We start from the raw sequence: 23748 nt of genomic DNA, 5'->3' as shown, positions 1-23748 counted from the left end.
AGCTGCCTGCCCTTGACAGTTAAAAAAAAAATCAGGTGTGTCAGTTCACCTGAGTCAGGTTACAATGAACTGGAAGATCTCTTAACATTTAGTAAAGCAGAGGACCTGTTCATTTACTATTGCATCTTTGCTATAAAAATGCGTGGTTTTGAGACCGATAATTTTTTCCAGAGATAATTTATAACAAGTGGCTGGCGATGGCCAGGTATAAATGTGTAAGTGTTCCTGACAGAGCTGTTCAAATGTCCTGAATCAACAAAGCACTCCTACACTGGATTTATGTTTGGTGACACAATTTCTCCTAGCTTGTCCCCCTGCATTCCTCGAGTGATAAATAATGCTAGCAAATAATTTCCTACAATTCCATCTCCACTTCAGCTTCCTGCTCAGAAGTCTCTCAGTCCTACGTAGCTCTTCACACCTTTGATTGCTGCAGCAATGGCTGCAGCAGTTCACAGAACAGACCTGCCCAGCTTTGTTCGGACACGTAACGAGCTAAGGCACAGCGGCATAACTAATAGGCGTTAAGTCCCTCAACATGCTCTTGTCTTAGACCACACTACACCAAAGGTAACCTCGTCCTGCCCCTGCTCAGGTTTTACACTGTGACAGCCACATATAAATATAGTTAATATAAAAAACAACAGAGAAAAAAAGTTAAAAACATACACCTGCTTTTGCATAAGAGATGAAGACCAAAGCTCTACCTTTTACAGGTGAACTAAAGGTACTAAACAATGTTTACGTAGTAGGACCGGATGAACCATCCACAGGCAAGAGAATCGAGTGATTTCACTGAACGTATTTCTGCTGTGGGATGTGACAGTTATTCCCCACACACCCAGCAGCTGATCCGAGCCCACAGCGTGCTCACGTGTCGCAGCTCAAATCAATTTGCACATGCACAGTAGCTCTGACACATCTAGGCTCACCCAAGCCACCGGCGCCTGCGCAGTAGCTGCGCGCACACACAGTCAGTGCTTCAGGAGATGGCCATTTGTCTTAGCAGACCAGATGGCAACCTGGCAACTCCAGCAAATGCCACACCAGCGATCCCACTGTGCAGAGGCTGTGGCCTCTTACTTCCCTCTCCCTCCCCTTCCCTGCTTTTTTTTTTTCTCTCTACTCCGCCCAAGTCTGGGCCTGTACAGCATTATATGTTTTTAGTTAAATTATGCTAACTTGCCAGAGTTACCAAAACTCAAAGGCACTTTATTCTGTGTTAGACAACATGTAAACAGATTAAGTTCCCATATCTGGAGTCATATGAGCAGCACACCTATGCAGTCATGTGCAGACTTTGTAATGCAAACATTTAGCTCTAGATATGTTTTTTAATTTGGCAGAAATGAGTACATTTTCAGTAATGGGGCCAAGAAAGTCACATCAACAATCCAGCTGTTGTCCTTGCACGGCTGAACAAAAGGGACAGCTTTCTAGAATTGTATATATATGTTTGTATGCATAGGGGTATGTGTCTAGATGGAGAGAAATGTATTGCACCTCTGTCTCCAGATACAGATATGAAAATGTCACCAAGGTCTAATTTAATTACCCACAAAGCTAGGAAACGAACCAACGAAGGCTTTTTGTTATGAAATGGTTGCCAAGAAAACAAGCCAGCAAAAGCCGTATTTGCCACAGCATGCCATTTTAATTTGGCGTTTCTGAAGCTGACAAGTGAAAATTTTGGGAAGGATGAACACTCTAAAGCTCTGGATTGCTCTCTACTTATTTTTACAGAAAAATAATAGCGACTACCATTAGCTCCTCCTTCCTTCCTTTCCTGCTGGTACCTGTGGGCTACCCTGGGCCATTTTATCACCCGGGATTCAAACACGGAACAGATACCTAAACGACAAGAGAGAAACACTTAGTGCCGGGCTCTCGCGATGGATTTCTATGCATTCACAGTCTTGGAGGCACCGCTTCCCAAAAGTCCGGCTAAGTTCTCCAACACGCCCACCCAAACATGAGTCACCTATGCACGCTGCAGGGCAGGAGGGTTCTGTTCTTTTCTGTCCATGCGACCCATTTAAGGATTCAGCGTCTGTGCACTGAATTACTCCCTCCGCACGCGTCGCTCCAGCTCCGGGCAGCGGGAGGGAGGGAGGCCCGGGCGTGGGGCGAGGGGCCCCGCGGCGCTGCCCGCCGCGGCACGCAGGGAGGCAAGGAGAGAGGGAGGGAGAGCGGAGGCCGCCTCAGGGGCTGCCCTCGGGGCGGTGCCCGGTGCGGGGGCGCGGCAGCGGGGGGCCCCGGGCCGGGAAGGGGCGGCGGTGCGGCCTGCTCGCCGCCGGCGCTCCGCTGCCGCCGCTGCTGCCGCCCCAGGCGGCAGCGCCCGGGAGGAAAGTCCGGAGGCGCGGCGCGCTTCCTCGCCCCGTGGCCGGACTTTTCTCTGGCTGCGGGGCCGTAGCGCTCCCCCTCCCCTTCGGAGCCGGAGTCCCTCCCGGCCTCCGGGACACGTTAAATCCCGTGTAATGAGGCTTAACCCCGCCCCGAGCCGCGGCGCAGCCGGGCGGGCAGGCAGCCAGCTAGGCCCCTGCCCGGGGGACGCCCCCCCGCCGCCCCGAGCGGCTGCAGCTGTTCCAGCCGGAGCTGCTGGAAAGCGGCCACGCTCCCAAGACTTTGTCTCCCTCGCACACAGCGCTGAACTCTGCTCCCTCCCTCCCTCCCCTCCCCCGGGGAGGCAGCGGCTCCCCACCGCTCGCTGCCTTCCCCCACCCCGCCCCGAGCCGCAGACGCACGGCGAGGGGAAGCGCGGTGGGGGCGGGGGGCTCCCCGCCTCCAGGCTGCAGCCAGCCGTGCCGCCGCTCCCCGGGGCTTTGCAGGAGCGAGCGTGGCCGGGCCGGGCGTCGTGCGCTGGCTCCGGAGAGCGCAGCCCGTGTGCGGGGACCGGGCTGGGGCAGCCTGCGGTGAAGCGGCCACTTTCATCCGGACGGTGCCTTTTTTTTTTTTTGCACGGGGGCGTGGGGAAAAAAATAAATAAAAAATAATAATAACAATAAAAAAAAACCACCAAGGGCGGGGAGAGGGTGGCGGAGCGAGCAGGCTGCCGGTCCCTGCGGGCCGCGGCACGGGGTGGGTGCGCGGAGCGCCCCGTGGCGCGGCGCCGAGTCCCGTCCCGTCCCATCCCGGCTCCGCGCTTTCCCCGCAGCCCGCCGCGGCAGCCAGCCCGTGAGGTCAGTGTCGGCGGCGGATGGGTGTCTGCGCCGTGGGACGGGCGGCGGGCGGGCGGCCCGGGCAGGCGCAGTGTGGGGCCGCGGCAGGGGGAGGAGGGCGGCGGGCGGGTTCTGTGTCTATGTGTCGCACTGGCGGGAGGGGGAAGGGAGGCGGGGGGGGTTACACACCAGGGCAGCGGCGACAGCGCCGGGATCCCTTCTCCACCCCGCGGGGAGGTGGGAGGGAGCCTCCGCCTCCTCCTCCCCCTTCCTCCTCCCCCTTTTTCACGCTTCCTCCTCCTTCTTTCCCCAAAGTTAAACTTCCTGCTCCCGGCCCGGCTAGGAAGGGGACGCGGAGCCCGGCCGGACTCAGCCCTCGACACACACAACAGCTGGAGCTGTCAAAACTTCCTCCGCTCGGCCTCGACCCCCGCCGCCTCCGCCACCGCCGCCGCCGCCTGCTCCTCCTCCGCCCCCGGGGGCTCTGCGCGGGGGGAGGGCGCAGGGCCAGTGTACAATGAAGCGGCGGCCGCCGCAGCCGGGCAGCGCAGGAGCCGGAGCCGCCGCCAGCTCCCGGGGCCTCTGAGAGGGGGGGGCGCCCAGCGGCGGGATCAGCCGCCTCTCGCTCGCTCTCTTCACCTCGCCCGCCACCTCCCCCGGCCCCGACAGACCCCGCCGAGCCGGGGAGGGGGTGTTATTGTGTGTGAGACCCTTCCTTCCTCTGCGTTCTTTCTCTTCGGCCCCCCCCCCGCTCCCCTCCTCCTCCTGCTCTCCCCATGCTGCTCCCCCTGCTACCTGTGCGGGTCGGCGGCGGCTGAGGCCAGCAATGCGAGGCGGAGGTGGAGGAGGCGGAGGTGAGGAGGAGAGGAGCCGCGGGAGCAGGAGGAGCATCGGGATCCCCATCACCATCCTCATCTTCATCATCATCATCATCATCCATGTGCCTCTCTCGTCCTGCTGACTAGGATGTCAACGGAGGACAAGAGTCTGGTGGTGGCGGTGGTGGAGCCGCCTCAGCAGCAGCAGCAGCCCCCCGAGCCTGGAGCTCCCCCCCCAGCAGCAGCAGCAGCAGCCACAGACAAAAGACCTAGGGGCCGGCCTCGCAAAGATGGCGCTTCCCCTTTCCAGAGAGCCAGAAAGAAGTAAGTTCAGCGTTTGTGTGTGCGAGGCAGAGAGGGGCAGGGGGCCGGCGGCCAGGCGCAGGCAGAGCTGTCAGCGGAGACTCGCTGCTCGTCGCCCCCTCCCTCCTGCCTAATGCCATTTTGAGAAGGGCCCTTCTTTCTTCTCCTCCTCTCCCCTTTGCACTTTCGCCTCCTCCTCCTGCTTTTTCACCTTTGTCTTCCTCCGCCTGCTCTCCCTTTCCCACTTTTCTTTCACCGTCCCTATTCCTTTCTTCTCCTCCTTCTTCAGAGTTTCTCTTTAGCTCTTCCCCCTTCCCCCTCTTCCTCCTTTTTTTCATTGCCTTTGCACCTTCCCCCTTCTCCTTTTTGGGTCTCTTCTCCTCCAGGACGCTCGGCTGCCTTCAGCGTCGTCTGGCTACTCCCTCTGCTTGGCGGTAGTTTCTCGTCGCTTTCCCTTTTTATCCCTCCCTCCTCTTTTTGGGAAAGAAAAGACGGTTCTCGGCGGGTGGCGAGGAGAACACCCCCCCCCACACACACACACACACTCCTCCACCTCCAAGGCAGGCGGGCGCGGACGCGCACACGCAAAGTTGAGGCAGGAGTTTCTTCGCCGCCGACCGCGCCGTGCGCTCGGCGGTGGGGAGCGGCTGCCGGCGCCGGGGGAGCTGTCAGGCGGCAGCCGCTCGCGGAGGGACGCGCCGGCGGGACAGCGGCGAAGCACAACAAACACGAGCGGGGGCGGGGGCCGGGGGGTGCCTCTTCCTCGGCTCTGGCAGGTTTCCCTTCGCCGCGGCCTCTCCCCGCCGGGGGCGCGGGCGTTCGTGAGCCCCGACGGCCGCGGCGCGCCGCTGCCCCCCGCCCCCCGCCGCCTCCCGCGGCCCCGAGGGAGCCGCTCGTGAGGGGCCGCTGCTCTCTGCCCGCAGCCCCGGCGGCCGCGGGGTCGGGGAGCCCGTGGTGCCAACGACCGCTTCGCGGCTGAGAGACCCCGGCGGGTATGGCCGCTCCGCCGCCGAGAGGCGTGAGGTGCCGAGCCGGGCCGCGCTCGGGGAGGCCTGGTGGCCGCTGCGGTGGGAGAGCCGCTGCCGCGCTGGCTGCGCTCCCCGCGGGTGGTTCTGCAGTAGGATGGATGTCGCCGTGACATACCTGGTGGCAGCAGGAACAGGGTAAAGCTGGGCGAGCACGTTTTGAGAAGAAACCTAACGATCGTTGTTGGCAAAACAGGCTGTGCGCTGCAGCGTCTGTCGGAGCCTCGGGCTTCCAGAGTTTGTTGTCCTTTGTTTTGTGGGAGCGCTTCCAGTCTGACAAGCCGTGAGTACGGGTAACTGGGTGAGCTGCTGGCGCTTCGCTGGGCGCCCACCCCAGACCTCCCGGGCAGTGTCTGAGTGGCACAGCGGCAGTCCAGAACACGAGCGAGGGATGCTGCTGGGCTGGACCTAAATGCACGCACAGACTGGGTTTTCCTCGTTTATAATTAGTTGTTACAGATGTGGGTTATGAAAATATCCCAGCACAGAACTGTAATTGTTTTGGGATACATGGATTTTTTTGTTGTCTTTGACGAAAGTTTCCCTTCGAAGGTTTTTAACGTTCGCCCCCTGGTTTTGGTGGAGATGCATTGTTTGCAGCTCCCTCTCTAAGTATCTTTGCTTGATACAAATTTTCATATAGCGCTAGTTGAAAGTAGTTGGTGAACATATACGCGCAGTAAAGTTCTTAGGTTCGTTTGCTTTACTCTTAGTTTTACATACTTGGGTTTTATTTCTACATACAGAGTCCGAGCCTTATATAGGAAACCGTTGAATATTTTATTTCAGAAGAAGTTTTAAGGAGAAAAATGCAAATACAACTGAAATGGACCTATCTGCACAAAAAGCAGAATAGAGTTATTTGTGAAAATTGGCATATCTTGTAGGCCATCCTGAGGTTGTGTATGTGCTTTTGATGAAAAATGAGTGCTAAAGAGGTAATTCCTTTTTTTTTCCAGTTAGGTTTTTGGTGTCATGGGAATACTGTTGACTAGTTTTAGGAGGAAATTAATTAAATTTTCCTGTAAAAATATCTGTCTATGCTGACATGACTATAAGCATTTGTGTAAGAGCCAGAAATGAAATTAGCTGAGTCAAAAATTAAAATTAATCAATACTCTTTTTCTTCACACTGTGATTGTTCCTGCCTGGTGTGGTGCTAAGCATGGCTGGTGTCCTTCTCTGTCTTTACAGAAAACCTATGAAGTTGGTAAAGGCCTTATGGCATAAGTCATAAATGCTTTTAAAACTATGATTTCATAAGAAAAATCGTGATTTTCCTAACTTTCACAGAGTAGATATAGACTGGTCTTTTTCAGTTGCATCCATTTTTGGGAGAAAATGGTTTTATTTTGTAAGTTTTGCTGTTTACAAAATAGCGATTACAATTAGCTAAGCAAATGCAGAAAATAAGTAAAAATATTTTTTTTTTTTGGTTGTTTTTTTTTTCCTCTTATGGCTCCTTGGTCCTGTCTTCATTTCTGTGCTTTTCAGTTGGAATAATGTGCCTCATGTAAACCAGATAAAAGAGCATATGTCAGACCATTTTCTGTACTGTAATCACATGTCTAAATCACTATTAGCCAGTCAAATTGTTCAACCGCTTTATCCCATTATAGGAAATGTTCCACTGAATGTTCAGTCTAAGTAATGATAAAACGAAGAGCCCTGCATTAAACCAGCAAAGCCAAAATAGAATAATTCCTCAGCTATGGATGCCTCCATTAAAGAACAATGCCGTATTGGAGAATGCTGTAGGTTGGTATTTTACCTTCTTAAAGGCCGTATTTTTAAGCAAATTTGATGAGTTTAAGCAGACAGATGGAAAACTGCCTTGAATCTGCTTCTGTGAGATGCCAAGGATTCTCAACTCTTCCCAGAAGTAGGCTTATGTTAAGGGAGCACAGGTTTCTTCAGTAGGATGGCTCTGCGCAAGTCTCTGTCATCCTGTGTTTTACCTGGGTATCAGTAAAAATTCCAGTGGCACTGTGTGCAGAGGGATGTATAGGAAACAGTTGAGGTTTCCTATAGGTGATGAGCCAGGAATCAGTTTCTTTGTGGTGTCAGTACCTGGAGATTACTGATAGTGGAATATGATGCTAGAACAGCTTTTTATCATTGTTTGAAGGAAATAGCTTCATGAATTGCATTGTTAGGAGGCTTAATCTTAGATGAACAGTTCATTTTTATTATTTATATTGTAATTGTGCCTAGAGGCCAGGGCACTATTATACTACATACAGTACAAATGCATAAACAAGATTGCTTCCGCACAAACATTTTCTTAATTTAAATGTAAAGATAAGACAGCATGTAAATGTAAGAAATGTATTGAGACAGCACAAGGGAGCTGTGAGAACACGACGAGCAAAGGAACACACAGAAGTTCAAGTGCCCTGGCTATCTCAGCATCAATGAATGATTCACAGACATCAGACTTGGAGGATATATTTAAAGGAGGGTAGCATTGTCACCCTGAGGATTTTCACAGATAGTTTGTTTCCTGCCTACAGTGCTAGACAAACACTCGTATTTTCTTCCTTACGTTTTGACAACTGGGTATCTGTGTAGAGCAGCAGTTCAAATTTAAGAGGTAGAGCTAGAATAGACCATGCAGAACCTTGAAATTGAGAGCAAGTAGGTCGTTCATGGTATGGTTCTTCAGGAAGAAGGAAGAACACAATGAACTATGATCAAAGCAATGAACAAAGTATCAGCTTTCAAATGAATTTAAAAGGTGGTGAGATTGCATTTATGAAAACCCAAAAAGGTAACAAAGTTGCATTACTGAAGATACAAAGAGATGTAGGAGAAAGAAACTTTCAGGTGCATGGTTAAAAAAGAAGTCTTGCTGGCAAATGGAAATAATTAGGGGCCATCTCATTGTGTGGCCTGAAAGCTTGGAAACTTAACTCCTGTGCTGGGACTATACTTCAGCTTCTAGGCTATGGACCTGAAGGACAGGAATGTGATCAAAAAGAAGTTGCAGGGGAAGAGTATTGGTTCCGTTTTAACTATATTGTCCTTGTATAAACAGCCACTTACTCATGAAAATGTGTCAGAATGGTGTTGTACAGGCGCGGTAAACATTTTTGTAATCTATTGTAAGTACTAGAGCCTTCTAAATCGATACAAGTTATAAGCAGCACAAAGACGTAGCTTCTTAGCAGAAGTTGAGTAGCAAACGTCTCATTGATGATGATGATGGGAACAGTTACTTTGTACGTCAGTATCTAAGCTCATTTTACATTTTATCTTCAGCATCCATCAGGCTTTCATGTATGTTTCAAATCATTATTTGCAAATACCTGTAGTCTGAAACAGCATAGGATAATGATTTCAAAAAGCATGACATTTGTGGAAAAGTTTTTGTGTGCTTATTTTTAATTACCTATGTTTTAATTTTCATCCTAGGTTTTCATTACTTTGGCCAATGTGAGCTGCAGTAAGTTCTCAAAGGCTGTGAATTTCACACACACATATAGTTTTGAGAACGTATAAAAATAGTATTTTTGCCAGGAAATTATTATTTAATATTTTTTGTCATTACTCTAGCTCCATTTGCATTCGGGTAGGCCAATATTTAAAGGTGTCTACTCTCATTTCAAAAGAACCTTAATGTGTTGAGTGGATTCTCTTTATAGCTCAGCTGTGTTTCTCGAGTTCATCACACACCTTCGATGTGATACTTACTTGTATCTTTACTTGCCTGCCCTTTTCTCGCTTCAAAATTTAACGTTTGCAAACGTAAAAAATTATCTTATGTTATACAATGAAAATGTTCCTAAATACATGTTCACAGTTAGGGAAAGTCATTAGTACCTGGCAAGATGTAAGTCTGTCGATGGGTGGGCTTCGTACAGCTATTGTACGGAGAAGGGTTAAGGTATTAAAGCAGGCAGTGGCCTATCCTGCCCGGACAAGCCACGTGTCGAAATGTTTGGCCAAAAGCCAGAGGGTACATACTAGATCGCAGTGTGAGGAGATGAGGCATGGGAGTAGGCTTCATAATCGGCACATGGCATGGGGTCTTTGAAGGCTCTTCTAGTCCATTGTAGAACAGGACCAAGCGACGTGCAGCAGAATCCCGTGGGAACTCGGTGCCATTTTCTTCAGCAGCCCATGCTGCATTACTTCCTCCTTCATACTCATCCCACCAAGCAGTTCCCCGACTGTCTTATGCAGATCTTGCGTAGAAGTCTGGTTTAAACTGCTCGCAGTACTGTTTTGCTCAGGAGGTAAATGATCTCTGTATTAATCTTTTGATTTTCAATTCTTGATAGGACTTCTATGACGCATGACCATGAAACTTATTGCATGCAGTGGTGCCATGTTATCGAAGTTTTTAAAGTGTTGATTGATGTGAAGCGGTGTCTTCACTTGTGTCTTAAGGGTGCGTGAGATTAGGCTTGATACTGGAAGTAGATTTTTTTTTTCTATAACCTTAGCCTACAGTTTTCACAATTTGAAACAGATTGCACTTGCAAATAAAGAATTCTTTGATTTTTTTTTTTTTTTGTGACATTGCAGTTGTTAGTTTGTTAATATTTGTATCTGAGGATCTGTTGAACTTCTGTAGTACTTGTCATGAGAGGACCTCTGAGAGCTATCAGGTAGTAAGTATCATGACAGACCAAGTATGATGACAGTCTCTGAGATCTCAACATATTAGGTTTATTGGTCATAAGGCATGTCTTTACAGAGGTAGGAATAAGAACCCAGTCTCTTGGTTTGTACTCTCTGAGTCATCCATGCACCAGACATCTTTTAATCGTGTATTCAATGACACAGGAGACTTTTCCCGACTTAAAACAATAAAACAATTTTCTTGGCTTTGCTTGTGAGTATTTTTTTTTCTCATTAGTGTGTTCAACTCCTACTAACTTCTTGTCATTGTTCTTTCATAAGATAAGTAGTTGGAAATGGACATTTCTATTCTTTGTTGTCATTTGAGTTGAGAGATGGTTTTCCAAGGCAGTTGGCTTGCTGAGAATAGGTAAGCTCTGCCTTTCTCAGGCCAGAATTGTTTTTTTTTCCTTCTCAGCCCAGTTGTCCCACAAGAATGTTGGAGGGGTAGCAGGGCCATGTATAACAAGGGAAAACAGAATTTCCCTATCTACCACTAATAATCACTCCCTTATGTTGTTGGTGCTGTAGATTTAACTTTTTAAGAAATGCTGTCATAGATACACTAAAATGGTATGAAATGGTAAACAATTAAATGACTAACAATTTCAAAAAATACCAAAAAATTTCTCCTTTCTATGTTTAATAGATTTCATTACCAGTTCATGCTATCTGCGTGTTTGGATAAATACAGATAAGCAAGATTTTACTGTAGCAAGTACTGTTTGCTAGTAACTTGCATTGAATTCTGCATTTTTTTGTTTTGTTTTCTACTAGAAGGATGGCACTGGACATTCCCATTCATGCCATTCCTGAGTTTATCAGATGGGGTAATCAAAATAAGTTTGAGCACTTGCTTCCAGAGCTACATTCAGGAAGTTCCTCTAGTAGCATTGGTGCTTTCATTCTTTTGAAAGAAAATAAGATGAAGTAGGAAAAAGCCCTGAAAATCGAGACTATTTATTACTTAGAGAAACATAGGCAGTGAGTGCATGGAGTGCATCAGGTGGTTATTTTCCCCAAACACCATAAATCTTAAGCTGGTTCTGGCAGCGAAAAGGAGCAGCAGTGCTGCCCTCCCTCCTCTACCAGCTGTTTGTTCTCTCCCTTGTGCTGACCCAGGCATTTGTGTAGCCATGTGGTGAACTGCATTGGGAAATTGATCTGGGTTAAAACTAACCTGGCAAAGAAACGTGTTTGTGATAGCATGAGGGAGGAGACCAGAGCAAGCGGCCAGGCTGCGGAGAGGCAGAGTTACGGCGTTTGGTACCACTGCCAGCTTAAAGTAGTATCTGTGGAGCTACAGCCTTGCTTGTCTGAAATTTTGAGGGTGTTTGGTTTGTAAGCTGACTCCTTGGAGTTCTTCAATATAGGAGTTCTTACAGGAGATCATGAGAGGTTTTTACAGTCTGCAGTCATGTTACATATGCTGGTTGGCTGTTGGGGGAAAAAAAAAAAAAAAGCTGTTCTCATCTAACTGATTCTTGCCCCAAATGTTGGCATTGATTAAATAAGGAGCTTTGGTTCTCACTTTGATCCTCGGAATCATTCTTAAATGAAATATTTGAAATACCCTCAAATAGTAGTATAAGTAAAATATTTTATGTTCACAGTAGTTTCTGGTATCTGAAAACTCCTTCCTACAAGTATATTAATATATAGGCATTATAATGAAATAGCACTAGATCTTGCCTGTTTCAGAATAGTCTTTCTTTCACATTTTTGGAAGAATTTTTATTAAATCACATATGCACCAAATTCTATTGCCAGCCTTTCCAATATAAATGTATAATTACTAATTTTCAATGCTGTATTTATAAACATTCTAGTTGCTTTTCTTGAAGAAACTGCTGGAAACCATATCAAACTAGGATGTTCCTCCTGAGACTTTTGGCTTTGGGTGGAGGGAGAAAAAAAAAGGTCTTTTTTCTCTTCTGCTGTGTCATTACTGACAATAGATTCTTGCCAAAAATGGTTTTAATTAGGCTATCAGAAAAAAAAATCAGCTTTGGGAAAATTTACCATTTTTTTATTTTGCCTATTATATTTTTATATTCCATGGAGCATGTGCAGTTGAATCACTTGTACGGCAGAGTAAGATAAAAGGAATTTTTGGTAGCAAAGATGTGGTCCAAATGTACAGTCTCTGCTGCTAAATGTTATGTGCCTTTGAGAGTACTGACTGGAAGCCTTAGCTAATCCAGAATGACTTCTGGAACATCCCAGGGCTATTCCCATAATGGTATCTACCCTCCTGTCTTTGTCTGGCAGTGAAGATTGTCTGCAGTGTTCTTAGGGAAAGTTTTCTCAAAAAAAAACATGATAGGATGGCTCCATGTTGTTACTAATGAAGGGAGGAGCTATGATGTATTAAAATTTGGGAGATTTATTAGTAAGCCATTTCACAAATATAGAATGTGAATTATTTAGGGTTTTTTTCCCTGAACTGTGGAGTTCAGAAAGACAATGAAATTATTTTAAATGAAATGAATGTTTAGTTTTGCTCTATCACCACAGATGAATGGAGCTATATGGCCAAAAAAGACTTCAGGGTGATCTTGCTCATCCTTCTGTGTTGTGTAGCTGTACCATTTCTGACAAATGTTTCTCCAACTTGTTTTTAAAGTATTTGGTGAATGCAATTCCACTGTATCTCGAGGCAATTGGTTTCAGTAACTAATTTTCTAAAGTATAAAATAAATATTCTTTACTGCTGATTTACCCAGTTTTGTCTTACGTTACTCACAGTTAAGACTCCACAGCTGAAATAGAGAACAATTTTTATAATAAACTTTTATTTATTAGGAGATTGTCTCCTTTGTTCTGCACTGAACAAGCTTAACCTCTATAGCAACGTAATGCCAACTTACCTGAGTTATCCTTCGAAAGTTTGTTAGTCTTGTTATTCAGTTTCACTTGGTTGGTGTGAACCACTTTCCAATTTATCAGAACGATTTTTATTAAGATCCTGTCCTCTGAAATGTTTATAGCTCCTGCCTCAGCCGTGTGTCATATGCAGCTCTTCTATGTGTGTGAATTTCCTGGTGCAGATCCTGGAGGAAGGAACTTTCTTGCAGTATTCTCCCACCTTGATGGAAAAGGATTTGCAAATAAATAGTGTTTGAGTGCTCGTTATTGCCGACCTGTCTTAGGGCAATTTCAGCAGGACTGTATTGGAAGACCATTGCTCACAGTTTAGACATTACTTCTGATTGTTTTTGAAGTACAGTGTGAATTTCTTCCAGTCCTGCTGGCTTGAATTTCCCTGATTATTTAGCCTAATAACAAAATCAGTTTTTAGTATTAGCTACACTAAATCTATTTTATGGAGGCTGAAATACAGGGAATGGCATTTGATTCTGTTTTGATATGTTTGTTCTTCTTTAACATTGTTATGTACTGACTTTTGTGTTTTTATTCTTACTTCTAAAATATTTCTGAAACTTTGTTTGCCTTTTATACTGCACAGTGGTACTAATGCATGCTGTGCTTTTATCTCTTCTGATTTTTATCCCTGACAGTTTAGGCTGTTCCTTTATATTCATTAAAATGCCCTTGTTTCCATTCCGAATATGATTCTTTCTAGTTTCAGACCCTTATTACTGGCTGCTTTTGATGCAGCCCGTATTGTTCATACTACATTTCCTATCTCTCTCCTGCCTTGGAAGACTTTGCCATTGTGTGTATTCCAGTACAGTAACTGCCAGTCCTCCTTTAAATCGCATTCTCGAGAGATTCTAGCAACAAGTTCAAAGAGTTTGTTGAAATTTGCTTTTCTTATTTCAGTTAATTGAAGATAAAAAGTTGTTCTCCTTTTTCTACTGCTCTCTTCTTTTCCCCTTTCTTGGCACAGTGAACGCTTCTCGTTACCACTTCCAGCCAAATCAGCGTACACATTGAGATGTTTAAAATGGAGCCTGCCCTAATAGAGTGAAGTGTGAAGTAACTGCTCTTCTGGCGTCCTCAACTTTGTGAAACAGTTGTCCTCAACATTTTCACAAACATGTTGGACTGTTTCTTCTCTTATTTTGGTTTTCTGTTAAACGTCTGGGTGATGAAGACCTCCTCTTACCCTCAAGATATGTGCTCTGAAAGCTTCTGTTAGTTGCATCAGAAGGCTTACCATCTTCCCCTCATTTGGTCAGTGGAAGTTTTTCTTCCCTGGCCTTTCCATTCCTTTTTCCTTAGTTCCCATTCTCTGTTGCTTATGTTTTTGTTTCTACTCCAACTTTTTTCCGTCTCTTCTGGTTCCCCGCCCCTCCCCTAGTAATAAAAGCAAGTGAATATAGTATTTTTTTCTTACCATGGCCCACTGAACTGCACGAGACTAGAACTACACTTAGAAATGGGCTAGATGCTTTTCCTTGCGAGGAAAGGCTTGGAAAAGGAAATTTTGAAATAAAATTCAAAATAAAGAGAAAAGAACTGCTCATTTTGATTTCTTTAAATGTCACTGTTTGTAAATTTGGGGTTTTGGTGGCTCTGCTTGTGTTTTGTATTGATTAGTGGCGTGGTTGTAGCTAGCAATAGTGTTCCAGCACCTGGAGCACTCAGCTTCTTCACAGTGGCCGTGTCGGTGCTCATAAAAAAAACCCGAAAGGGAATGTCTGGAGTCACTGGATGCCACCATCCCTGCTGTCAGATTATTGCAGTGTTTGTACAGTTTTGACCTGGGCCTGCCAGCACTCTTCCGAACGGTTCTCAGGGCTGGCCCAGGGATTTATGTGGGCTGTGCACTGTTCCCAACGTAGTTTACATGTGGCTGTTTTGTTTGGGAGGTTGAAAATTAGATAGCATGGGTGTAGGCTGTTCTGTGCTAGTCAGCCTCAAGGCCAACATCACCAACTATGTTTAATTTACTACTTTAACTATAACTGGTGGGGTTTTTTTTGTTTTAGATTATTTTTTTTTTAAAGGACAAATTCAATGTAACCAGTAGAATTCTCATCAGTTTTACTTTCAGCCTCCTGGGCAAACACTGTGCCACAGTTAATGTTCTCTAACCCATAGGGATGTAAGTTTAGGAAGAACAGCTCACAGCAGAATTGCTCTAGAGGGAGTAGATGAGATGGGATGTACAAGCCATAAGGCTCTGGGAAACGGTCGCTTTCAGTGCCACTTCAGTCTTCTGACACACCATTTTTCCTGGTTCATGTTTTGCATAATTAACCTTGCATCAGGCATCCTGCTAGAGATTTATACAAAGGAAAGTGCAAAACAGATTCAGTGGGAATTCTAATTTATTTTTCTGCCTGTGTCTTCCAGAAACCCTTTAGGAGAGAACTGGGCCCAGAAATGGGGGGGTAACTCAGGAAATAAATGATCTGTAAGCAAGATTATTTAAAGAAATTATTTCCCTAAGGTCTTTCATGTAGCAGACAGGGTTGGCTCGTGGCTGGTTATTCTGCTGCCTCTTTTTGTAATGGAATGGGAGAGTATTCTTTGTCCTCTCGTGTGCTGTGTACAGCTTGGAGATACAATCATTTCTGGTTTGAATGTGTTTATTGGTAAAGAATTTATTCCAAAAACTTGGTAGACTCATGTATTTTGTGTGCTCTACATGTGGTCTTCTCAGATAAGGATACCCAGGTAGAACAAAACAGAAGAAGTGCTGTTGATTGTATACCTGCTTTGTGGACGAGCAGAAAATCTTGATCTCAAGGCTCATTAACCAGTTAACAGAGGGTTTAAATTACTGATAACCTAATGTAAATAAATATTGTTTTAGGAATATTTTCAGTTTACTTCATTCAATATTTTTTTTTTTCATTTTACTTGCTTTAGACTGTCTTGATAGGCAAAAAGAACCTGGTTTTAAATTGTTAGCTTGACCATGTTATTTTGAAGACTTTTTTAGACCAATGAGACTTTCTTGTCTATACTTAGTTAACATGCTCACACTTCAAAAAAGTGAAGTCATAACTGTCTTGGACATGTATAAACTTGTTGAGTTGAAGCTTGGGCTCTCAGCTGTCCTGTATATTCTAAGGTGCACTGTTTTCCTTGTTTGACTAGAATTTGGGAAAGTATTGTGATAGACGTTTGTTAGTTGGCTTTATATAAAGACTGTGAGTGTTAGATCAAGTTGTTGAGTTTTTCTGTTCTTTGGTGTATTTTCATGTATGTCTTTGTTTACTTGGTTTGGTGTTTTTTTTGTTGTTGTTCTAAAAAAGCTTTTGTTCTAAAATAGCTCTAACTGAACCTGGAGAGCGTACAGCTACATGGATGTGACCATGTCACGTGGTGTGGGAGCATATTGCATGACAGCTATTAGTAATGGGCCTTGGGGACAGGGCAGAGACTGGATTCTAGCTCCTGCAGTCATGCCACCTGGGTTTCTTTTTCAGCAACATTGTGATGGTCTAGTTTCTATCTGGACAGTTTTCTTTCAGAGCTTTAAAAGAACAATGACATTTCTTTTAGTACTCTAAAGAAATAATGATTAGGAGGAAGCGTACTCCAATTCTGCTGAAGTCTTTATGCTTAGGCGGAAGAGAGAACTAAGTATCTCAAATGCAATTCAGAAGGACTAAGGGAGCAGGGAGTTCCTTAGAGCCATAGAGGAAATACTGGACAAAGGGGTTTAGGTGGGATATAGACCATCTGAATATTATGCCCTGATATCTGTTGTCTGTACTTGGTTTGTTGGGGGCATAGGTTATTTTAAATAGGGTCTCACCATCAGATTTCAGCACTGTGTATAATTACACAGCTATGTAAACATTGAATTGAACTTCAAAAATATTTGTAAACCATTTTGGGAACTGACTCTGTTCAACCTACTTGGAGCAGGAGGTTGGGCTATCTGACCTTCGAGGTCTTTCCCAACCTGAGTTGTTGTATGATCCTGTTCTATGAGCATCTGATGGTCATGTCCATTGTTTATGTTGTATCCATTGTGTTTACACAGTGAATTATGTGTAATAACCTTTATTTTGTAGAAAGTGTTTTCCTTTATTATTTCTTGAAAGAAGATAGTTTACTAAATCTCTTTGTTTCATTGTTTGTGTTCCTTATTCCCTCTGTCATCTGATACTTGCTTTAGCTATTAATCTGTGTGATTCCACATACACTAAATAAATGATTACTTCCTTACTAGGGTTTGCTGGTGTTTTTTTTCCCCTTAGAAATGGAGTCACCTGACATTCCAGATTTTCTTCTTAAAGAGTATATTTAAAAGTTTATCTGCTAGGAAAGGGTAGGGCTATTTTGATCACTTTGAAGAAAATATGTCAGAATTTGTATTCTGGTTGGACTTCCATCGTGCACTGTTGAAAACAGTTTTGTCCTGCCTGTTCCAGCAGCTAACGACGCATGTCATTAGCAACGAGTCATTTTCTGATGGCCCGTGAGTGCTTAGGTATTGCCTGGTTTTTACCTCTTCTCTTCTTGCATCTTCTTTTCAATTTGTGGCCTATTTGTCTATATTGGTTTTCAGTCCTTTCAAAATTCTTTTGCTCACATCTGTATTTCCATTTCTGGTAAGCAGCGCTACATTATCACTTCAGTTACGCAACCGAGTTTACGCATCTCAGCACTTAGTACTTGTGTAAAGTAGACACAAGTCGTGAGACTCGTGTCTGTTGTGCAGCGTTTCTATAGGAAAGCACCGTGCCATGCTGCTTCAACACCAGGTAAAACAGTGCTGTTGGCAAAGCAAAGAAGGAAGGAAGGAAATCTGAGATTTCTAGAGGTAATGCAAGATTTGAAGACCTATGTTTTTTTATTTCAAATATTTTTTCAGAAATGCTTTTTAACCTGATACAGTCTATGCTTCTCCATTGATGCTACTGTTTGCATTGTATTACTGGACAAGATCTGGGTGATGCCTTGTGAGCTCAAGCTACCTTGAGACATCTGTGTTGATGCACTGTGGGAAGATACCAGCCATGGAGGCAGAAGAGTATGCTCCAGCTTGTTCTTTGGGCTTTCTACCTCAAATTCACATTCATCAGTGAATTAAGTGTACTGGTAGGCTTTGCATTGGAATGTCCTGTGCCATCTCTGTCACAGGGACGGTAACTTTTGGCTGAAGCATGGAAAGACATCAGGGAAGAAATACACCTTGAGCCTTTTCAGTGATACTTGCCAAAACTTGTCAAAGCTGTAAAAAATAGACAGAACTTGATGCTTTCTATGTAGAAAGCTATTTCAATTACCTAGCTTGTGTTACTGTTCAAATTTTATTTCTAGTATGCTTGCTAGATATGACGTCTTAGATGTAATGGCTTTAAATCAAATTTATAATAGTATGTTAACGTGGGTATGTAGTTAATGACAAAATGTGTTTCTTGGCTGTATGGTATGCTGCTGACTTGTCTTGGGTTCCAGATATGGTCTGGTTCATGCTCACAAGAAGAGAGAGCACAGGGAAGAGGAAAAATAAGGTTTGGAACCTCTTTTTTTTTTTTTACTTTTAGGAATGGAGTCTATCTCCAGAGGTGGTTTTAGTACAGATTAGAAATTGAGAACTTCTAAACCTTTCCAATGTGAGAGAAAAAGAAGACACACTACTTCTGGTTAATCTATGCTTTGGCATGAAAAGTGGAATTTACAAGAAACTGTATTCACAGAAGAGAGTGGTTCAAGTTGATTTGTAGCATGGAAGCATAAAAGGGTGCTAGAAGGTAAATTGCCTTTACATTTCAGCAGAATTGCCAGGCTAAGGAAAAAATATTTGAGTTTTCTTTTCTTCCTTGTCTTTTTGTAGTGAGATAGTTACTGCTTAATCTCAAGTCATTATGATTCTACTATAGTATTATTAGAAACTCACTGAAGATGTTGGAAGTAGCAGGTCAGCAGATGTTGAGAAACATGCTTAAAAAAGGCAACACATTTTTGTGCTTCTTAATATATTTATCTTTGTACATTTTAAGTTCAATAATGTACCAAATCAAATGTGTGACCTAGCTGTAGTAACCAAATAATACTTCTGTTGTGAAGCCTGTGTCTCTTATTTGTACATGTATTGCACCTGAAATTTAGATTGGAATATATTGGAAGTGATCATGTATCTATGACTGAATTTCTCTTGACTCCTGTGAAGTAACGTTCTCCAAAAGTTAGAAATTGTCAATAGGGCCTATCATAAACAGATAAGGCATGCTGCCCTAAATGTGTCTTGATAACTCAAGAGAGTTGTATCCTTGAGTTAATCAGTTTGAGTTTGGAAGAAAACAGTCCGACATATGTATAGACATAAGTTTTTAGCTTAATCATTAAATCCATGGCTTCTGTTGCTTACAGAAAAAAGTCTGTCTTAGGAGAGATGACTGATCCCATTTTTCCCATGTACATTTTCTTGGCAGAAGTGTTGTCTTGAACAGTTTCTGCCTTGCCATTGTGGTGACACACGTTTGTGCGAATCAGGGCAGGAAATCGATGTAGGCAAAATTGCTTTGCCTTTTCTCAGTGTCCAGTCCTGCTGCTTCTGTCCAGGTTGGATGAGGCTTTGAGCAACCTGGTCTAGTGGAAGGTGTCTCTGGCCATGGCAGGGGGGTTGGAACTAGATGATCTTCCATGTGCCTTCCAACCCAAACCATGCTGTGATTCTTGCTGGATTACTTTATTGCCAGATTGGTCTCCTCATGTGGTTCACGACATGATCCAACACATAGCTGAATGAGCACAGGTCAGTGGCTGGGAAGAAGAGGCATGAGGTGGGATCAGCTTCGATTAGAATTGCTGCTGAATGTGAAACCCTATCCCGAGTTGTTCCTTTAGCTCATTGTGTAATCCCACTGAAGGCAATTTATGGGCAGTTTGCGTGGCAAAGTAAGGCTTGAACAACATGACTGGTGTTGGACCATATCTGACTGTGCTGTAGTAAAATTACAGTTTTGTCCTTAATAAGATTTTTATGGCAATTAATGTGCTTTTACAGTAAAAGAACTAAATCTTGCATGAGAGAGAAACTGCAGCTCCATGTTTGAAGCTCTCGGGAAGAACAAGACCAGCTAAGATGACTTTATACTTGTTAGCTTGCGTCTTGGGTCACATGAACAGCAGGGAAAAGTACTGAGAGTAATTTATTATTATTATTTTAACCAGCTATTATTAAATTGCAACTTGTCTTGTTAGCACAAACAAACCTGTCAGGTGACCCATTACCTGGTATGTTAAAACATGCATTTTTTTACGGAGTATAACATGTTTGAAAATATTTTCAGGTTTAAGGTGGAAGAGTACAAACAACTTTGTGAATTTGTGGTGCATCAGGGGTATCATCTCAGGAGGTACCGCACCAGTGTTGCAGTGGAAGCTTATATAAATAGGCAGTTATGGGATAGCTGATATAAACTATCAGTAAACTTGGTGCCCTAGCCTTGTGTACCCTGCTAGTATAAACACAGAAACCCATTTTATTTAATATGATTTGGAAAATAACGCAGCTTCTGTCCACTGTTGGGTGTCTTCTTTGATTTAAGAAGAGTTTATTTTAGTTAATCTCAGAATGACTGGTTAGAAAAATGTTTAAACTATTCAGAGGTGTGTGTCTGAGAGGGATTTGTCCTGGTTAAACCTAAAGGGCTGTGAGTGGTAAAGGCAACAGGCAAATTCATCGCTGTCTCGGTGCTGGTTTAGCAATTCACCACTTGTTGGTTGGACCAAAATAACCAACCCTTACTGCAAAATAAAATATTGACATTTACCGTCTTTACTGAGGTTTGTAGTAACATATTTATATTTAATCTTCTCACTGCAGCAGACTAAGTGTGCTAATGCGCCTGGTTACCAGAGATGTGCCGATAAGCGGTCGCTCGATAGCTCCTTGTAGCGAAATATATTTGTGTGTCCGTACCCGTACTAACATGGCACAATGGCTCTCATACAATAGTTACTTGTTTCAGAGTAAACACGTGGAGATTGTTTCATTTGAGTGCTTTCTTTTTAAAATTTTATCTTAATCTCTGGAGAATTGGTTTGATAAAAACTTTCCTGTAGGCCAGGCACCCAGAGCGTGTTTCAATTGAAAATGTAGTGATAGGCAGCGTTGGTCCACTCCCTCTGCCTGGGCAGATCTCGCTGTATGAATCTGTGTGGGGTTTTGGGGTTGTTTTGTTCAGTCTTAGGGGTAAAATGGTCTTTTTGAGTTCCCAAGTGCATTTATTGAGAATTTCTCTAACCAGTACTGATAAGGCAATACTGAACTTATTTGCTTGTGCACACCAGAAGCACACTGGGTTAAGTACATCCAGTTGCAGCTCGGTGTAACAGAAGAGAATTTAATTAAAAAAAAGTAAGATGAGTGAGAAAACAGACGTAACGCATGGTCTTGGTTTTGGTTGGCAGATAAGTCAGAGTATTGTTGTCAACGTGTCAACCTGTGTCTTGCAGATGTCTGATATTTAAACAAATTTTAAGAAAACTTATGAAAGATTGACAAGCAAAGCACCACACTACAGCTGTTTCGGGGTTTTTGCGTGAAGGGAAGTTGAACAAAGGTAGTTGCGTTACTACTTAAATTGGCAGACCGATGGGTTTGCAAGTGTCTGTCAATACAAGTGAAATGACAGTTGCGTAATGTGGTCTTGATTTGTTTTTCTCCCTGTAGAAGAAAAACAAAATTGGCAGGGACCATACGAAGGATTAGGAAAGAGCCGTTTGTAGAGGGACATTTGTCAAGCTTGCTTGCTTAGCTTCTCTGTTCCGGATTGGGTTTGGAGAAGTGTAGAGCAGCCTGAAAAATATTTAAAAGGAGGGGGGAGAAAGACGAAAAGAAGGCGATCCCCTAAGTCACACCTTAATCTTTAAGGCTGAAGTCCTTTTTTTTCGCAGGGCAGCCCCAGCAGCCGAGGAGGGCTCCGCCGGGGAAGCGCTCGGCCTCTATGGAAACGTTTTGTAACTTTGGAGTTGTGCCGCTTTGTTAAACGGGAAAGTGCGGTCGTTGGGGGAAGGGAGGCGGGGAAGAAGCAGGGAACCGGGGGAGCTGCCGCCCGCCGGGCTCGGAGGGTGTTTCCAGGACAGGGGCTTGCGTGAGGCCAGACCGGGCGCTGCCAGCGCCGGCCCGCCGCAGCCTGCCGGGACGCGCGGAGCCCTCGGGCCGCCCTGCGCCGCGCCCGCCCCCGGCGGCCCCCGGCCCCTTCGGCGCCAGCGCCGCCGCGGCCCCGCCGGGGGTGCGGGGCGGGGGCGCGGGCGGCGGGAGCCTCCGGCGGGGGCGCTGCGCCCGCGGCCGCCGCCGCTCTGCCTCGCGTGGCGCGGGCGGCGCGGCGGCCCCGGCTCCTGCCGCAGGACTCCGGTCCGCACATTGGCGGCGCCCGGCTGCGTCGGATCTACTTTCTCTCGCTCGGCTCTTTTTTTTTTTTTTTTTTTTTTTAATTTTTTTTTTCCTCCCTTTCCCCTCCCCTCCCCTTCCCCTTCGCTCCCCTCCCCCTCCGCCCTCCTCCGCCGCCGGCTCCAGCCTGGTTCGGGGAGGATCCTGAGCTGAAGTTCCGAGGCGATCGGGGCTGTGGCGGATCGCTCCCCCGGCGGCGCCGCCATGGGCGCCCTGTAGAGCCGCCCGCGCCGCGCCCGCCCGGCCGCGCCGAGGCCCCGGGGCAGTGGCCTGGGAAGCGCTCCCACCGAGCGGCGAGAGGAATATGGCTGATCGCGGGGAGTGCTGAGCAGTCGGTGTCTCCGCACGGCGCTGGGCTCGGGGGCCGTGACATGTAAATAACTTCTCTTTCCTGCGGATCGCACGGGCGGGCACCGATGCCGGCCCCTCCATTTTCCAGAGGGGATTTGTGAGAGGTTCCGCGGGGCTGGGCTATGTCGCGCAAAAGCAGTTCGCCGGGGGTGAGTACGTCTGGCGTTTAACTTCTTTGTATGAAAGGGCGAACTGTGACAGCGGGCGCAGGGCTGTGCGCGGCGGGCCGCGGGGTGATGCCCCGGGCGGGGGGCGCCGCGGGGACCGGCCGCCGGGACCGGGGCGAGAAACTTGGCGGGGGGACTCGGGCGCCGCTGACACTCGGGAGAGGGAATTTTAGGGCGTTTGGTCGGGGAAAAAAAAAAAAAAAAAAAAGGCAGCTACCCGAACACAGACGTGGACGTATATCAAGTTACACGCTCACTAGATAATCCTCGACCATTAAAAAAAAAAAAAAAAAAAAAAAAAAAAAAAAAGAGGGTGGGAGAAACAACAAACACAAAAGCCGAGCTCGAGTCTGACCGGGCTTCTGCAGCCGGTCATCTGGTCATCCCTGCTCTGTGTGTGCACCCAGGCACACACGTGTGTCCGCACGGACACACGCGTATATCCTTTTAAAATTCCGGCTTTCCGTGGTTAGCTATGGCACAACTCTCTCCCCCCTCCCCCCCTTTTTTTTTTTTATTTTTTTAGCACTTTCATTTCCTGGTCTGAATTCTGGAGTGATGGAAAATGAGATAGGATTATTTTTCTTAAATATTTTAAAGTACTCTGTACACACTATTTTTTAGAAGAGTACCATTTTAGTTTTACATGATTTTGAAGCATACCTGCATGGTGTTAATTTTAGATGATCTTCCCAGCTGCTTTTATCTATAGTCCTAAATTAAAAGAAAGGAAAAAAAAAAGAGCACTTTTTAAAATATGCTTTATTCCGAGTGCGTAATGGATGTTCGGACCATCATATATGATGATTTTTATATGAGCAGTGAGCAAATAGGTCATAAGTCAAAGTAAGTGTTATGTAACTGGCTGGCTTTAGCAAACTTGATACAAACTATAAAGGAAAGGAAAAGTCTATTTTGTTTTGGTTTTTTGATCTAGACAAAATGAGAGGCTGGCTATCCCTGTTTTCAGTGGGATTACTTTGTAGCAGGTTTGTTTTAAAACAGAACAAACCCAAACAACCTATG

At 45.3% G+C, this 23748-nt stretch overlaps 1 protein-coding gene across 13 annotated transcripts in view; it reads left to right on the top strand.

Annotated features, from left to right (window-relative positions):
• Positions 1 to 3840: 3840 nt before the first annotated feature.
• KMT2C (lysine methyltransferase 2C) overlaps positions 3841 to 23748 on the top strand; it is a 211770-nt gene continuing 191862 nt past the window's right edge. For 11 of the 13 annotated variants that reach the window (XM_086614346.1, XM_086614342.1, XM_086614341.1 and 8 more), the window contains exon 1: positions 3938 to 4300. In XM_086614346.1, the coding sequence (XP_086470472.1) occupies positions 4125 to 4300 (176 nt within the window). In that variant the 5' untranslated portion in view covers positions 3938 to 4124. Of the gene's footprint in view, positions 3858 to 3937; positions 4301 to 22477; positions 22705 to 23748 lie in introns of those variants that run through there. The other 2 variants (XM_086614336.1, XM_086614348.1) reach the window with 2 other exon arrangements.

Source organism: Tauraco erythrolophus, chromosome 7, assembly GCF_009769465.1.
Source record: "Tauraco erythrolophus isolate bTauEry1 chromosome 7, bTauEry1.pri, whole genome shotgun sequence".
NCBI lineage: Eukaryota > Metazoa > Chordata > Aves > Musophagiformes > Musophagidae > Tauraco > Tauraco erythrolophus.
The sequence above is the reverse complement of the archived record's forward strand: the minus strand, read 5'-3'. Positions and strand labels throughout refer to the sequence as shown.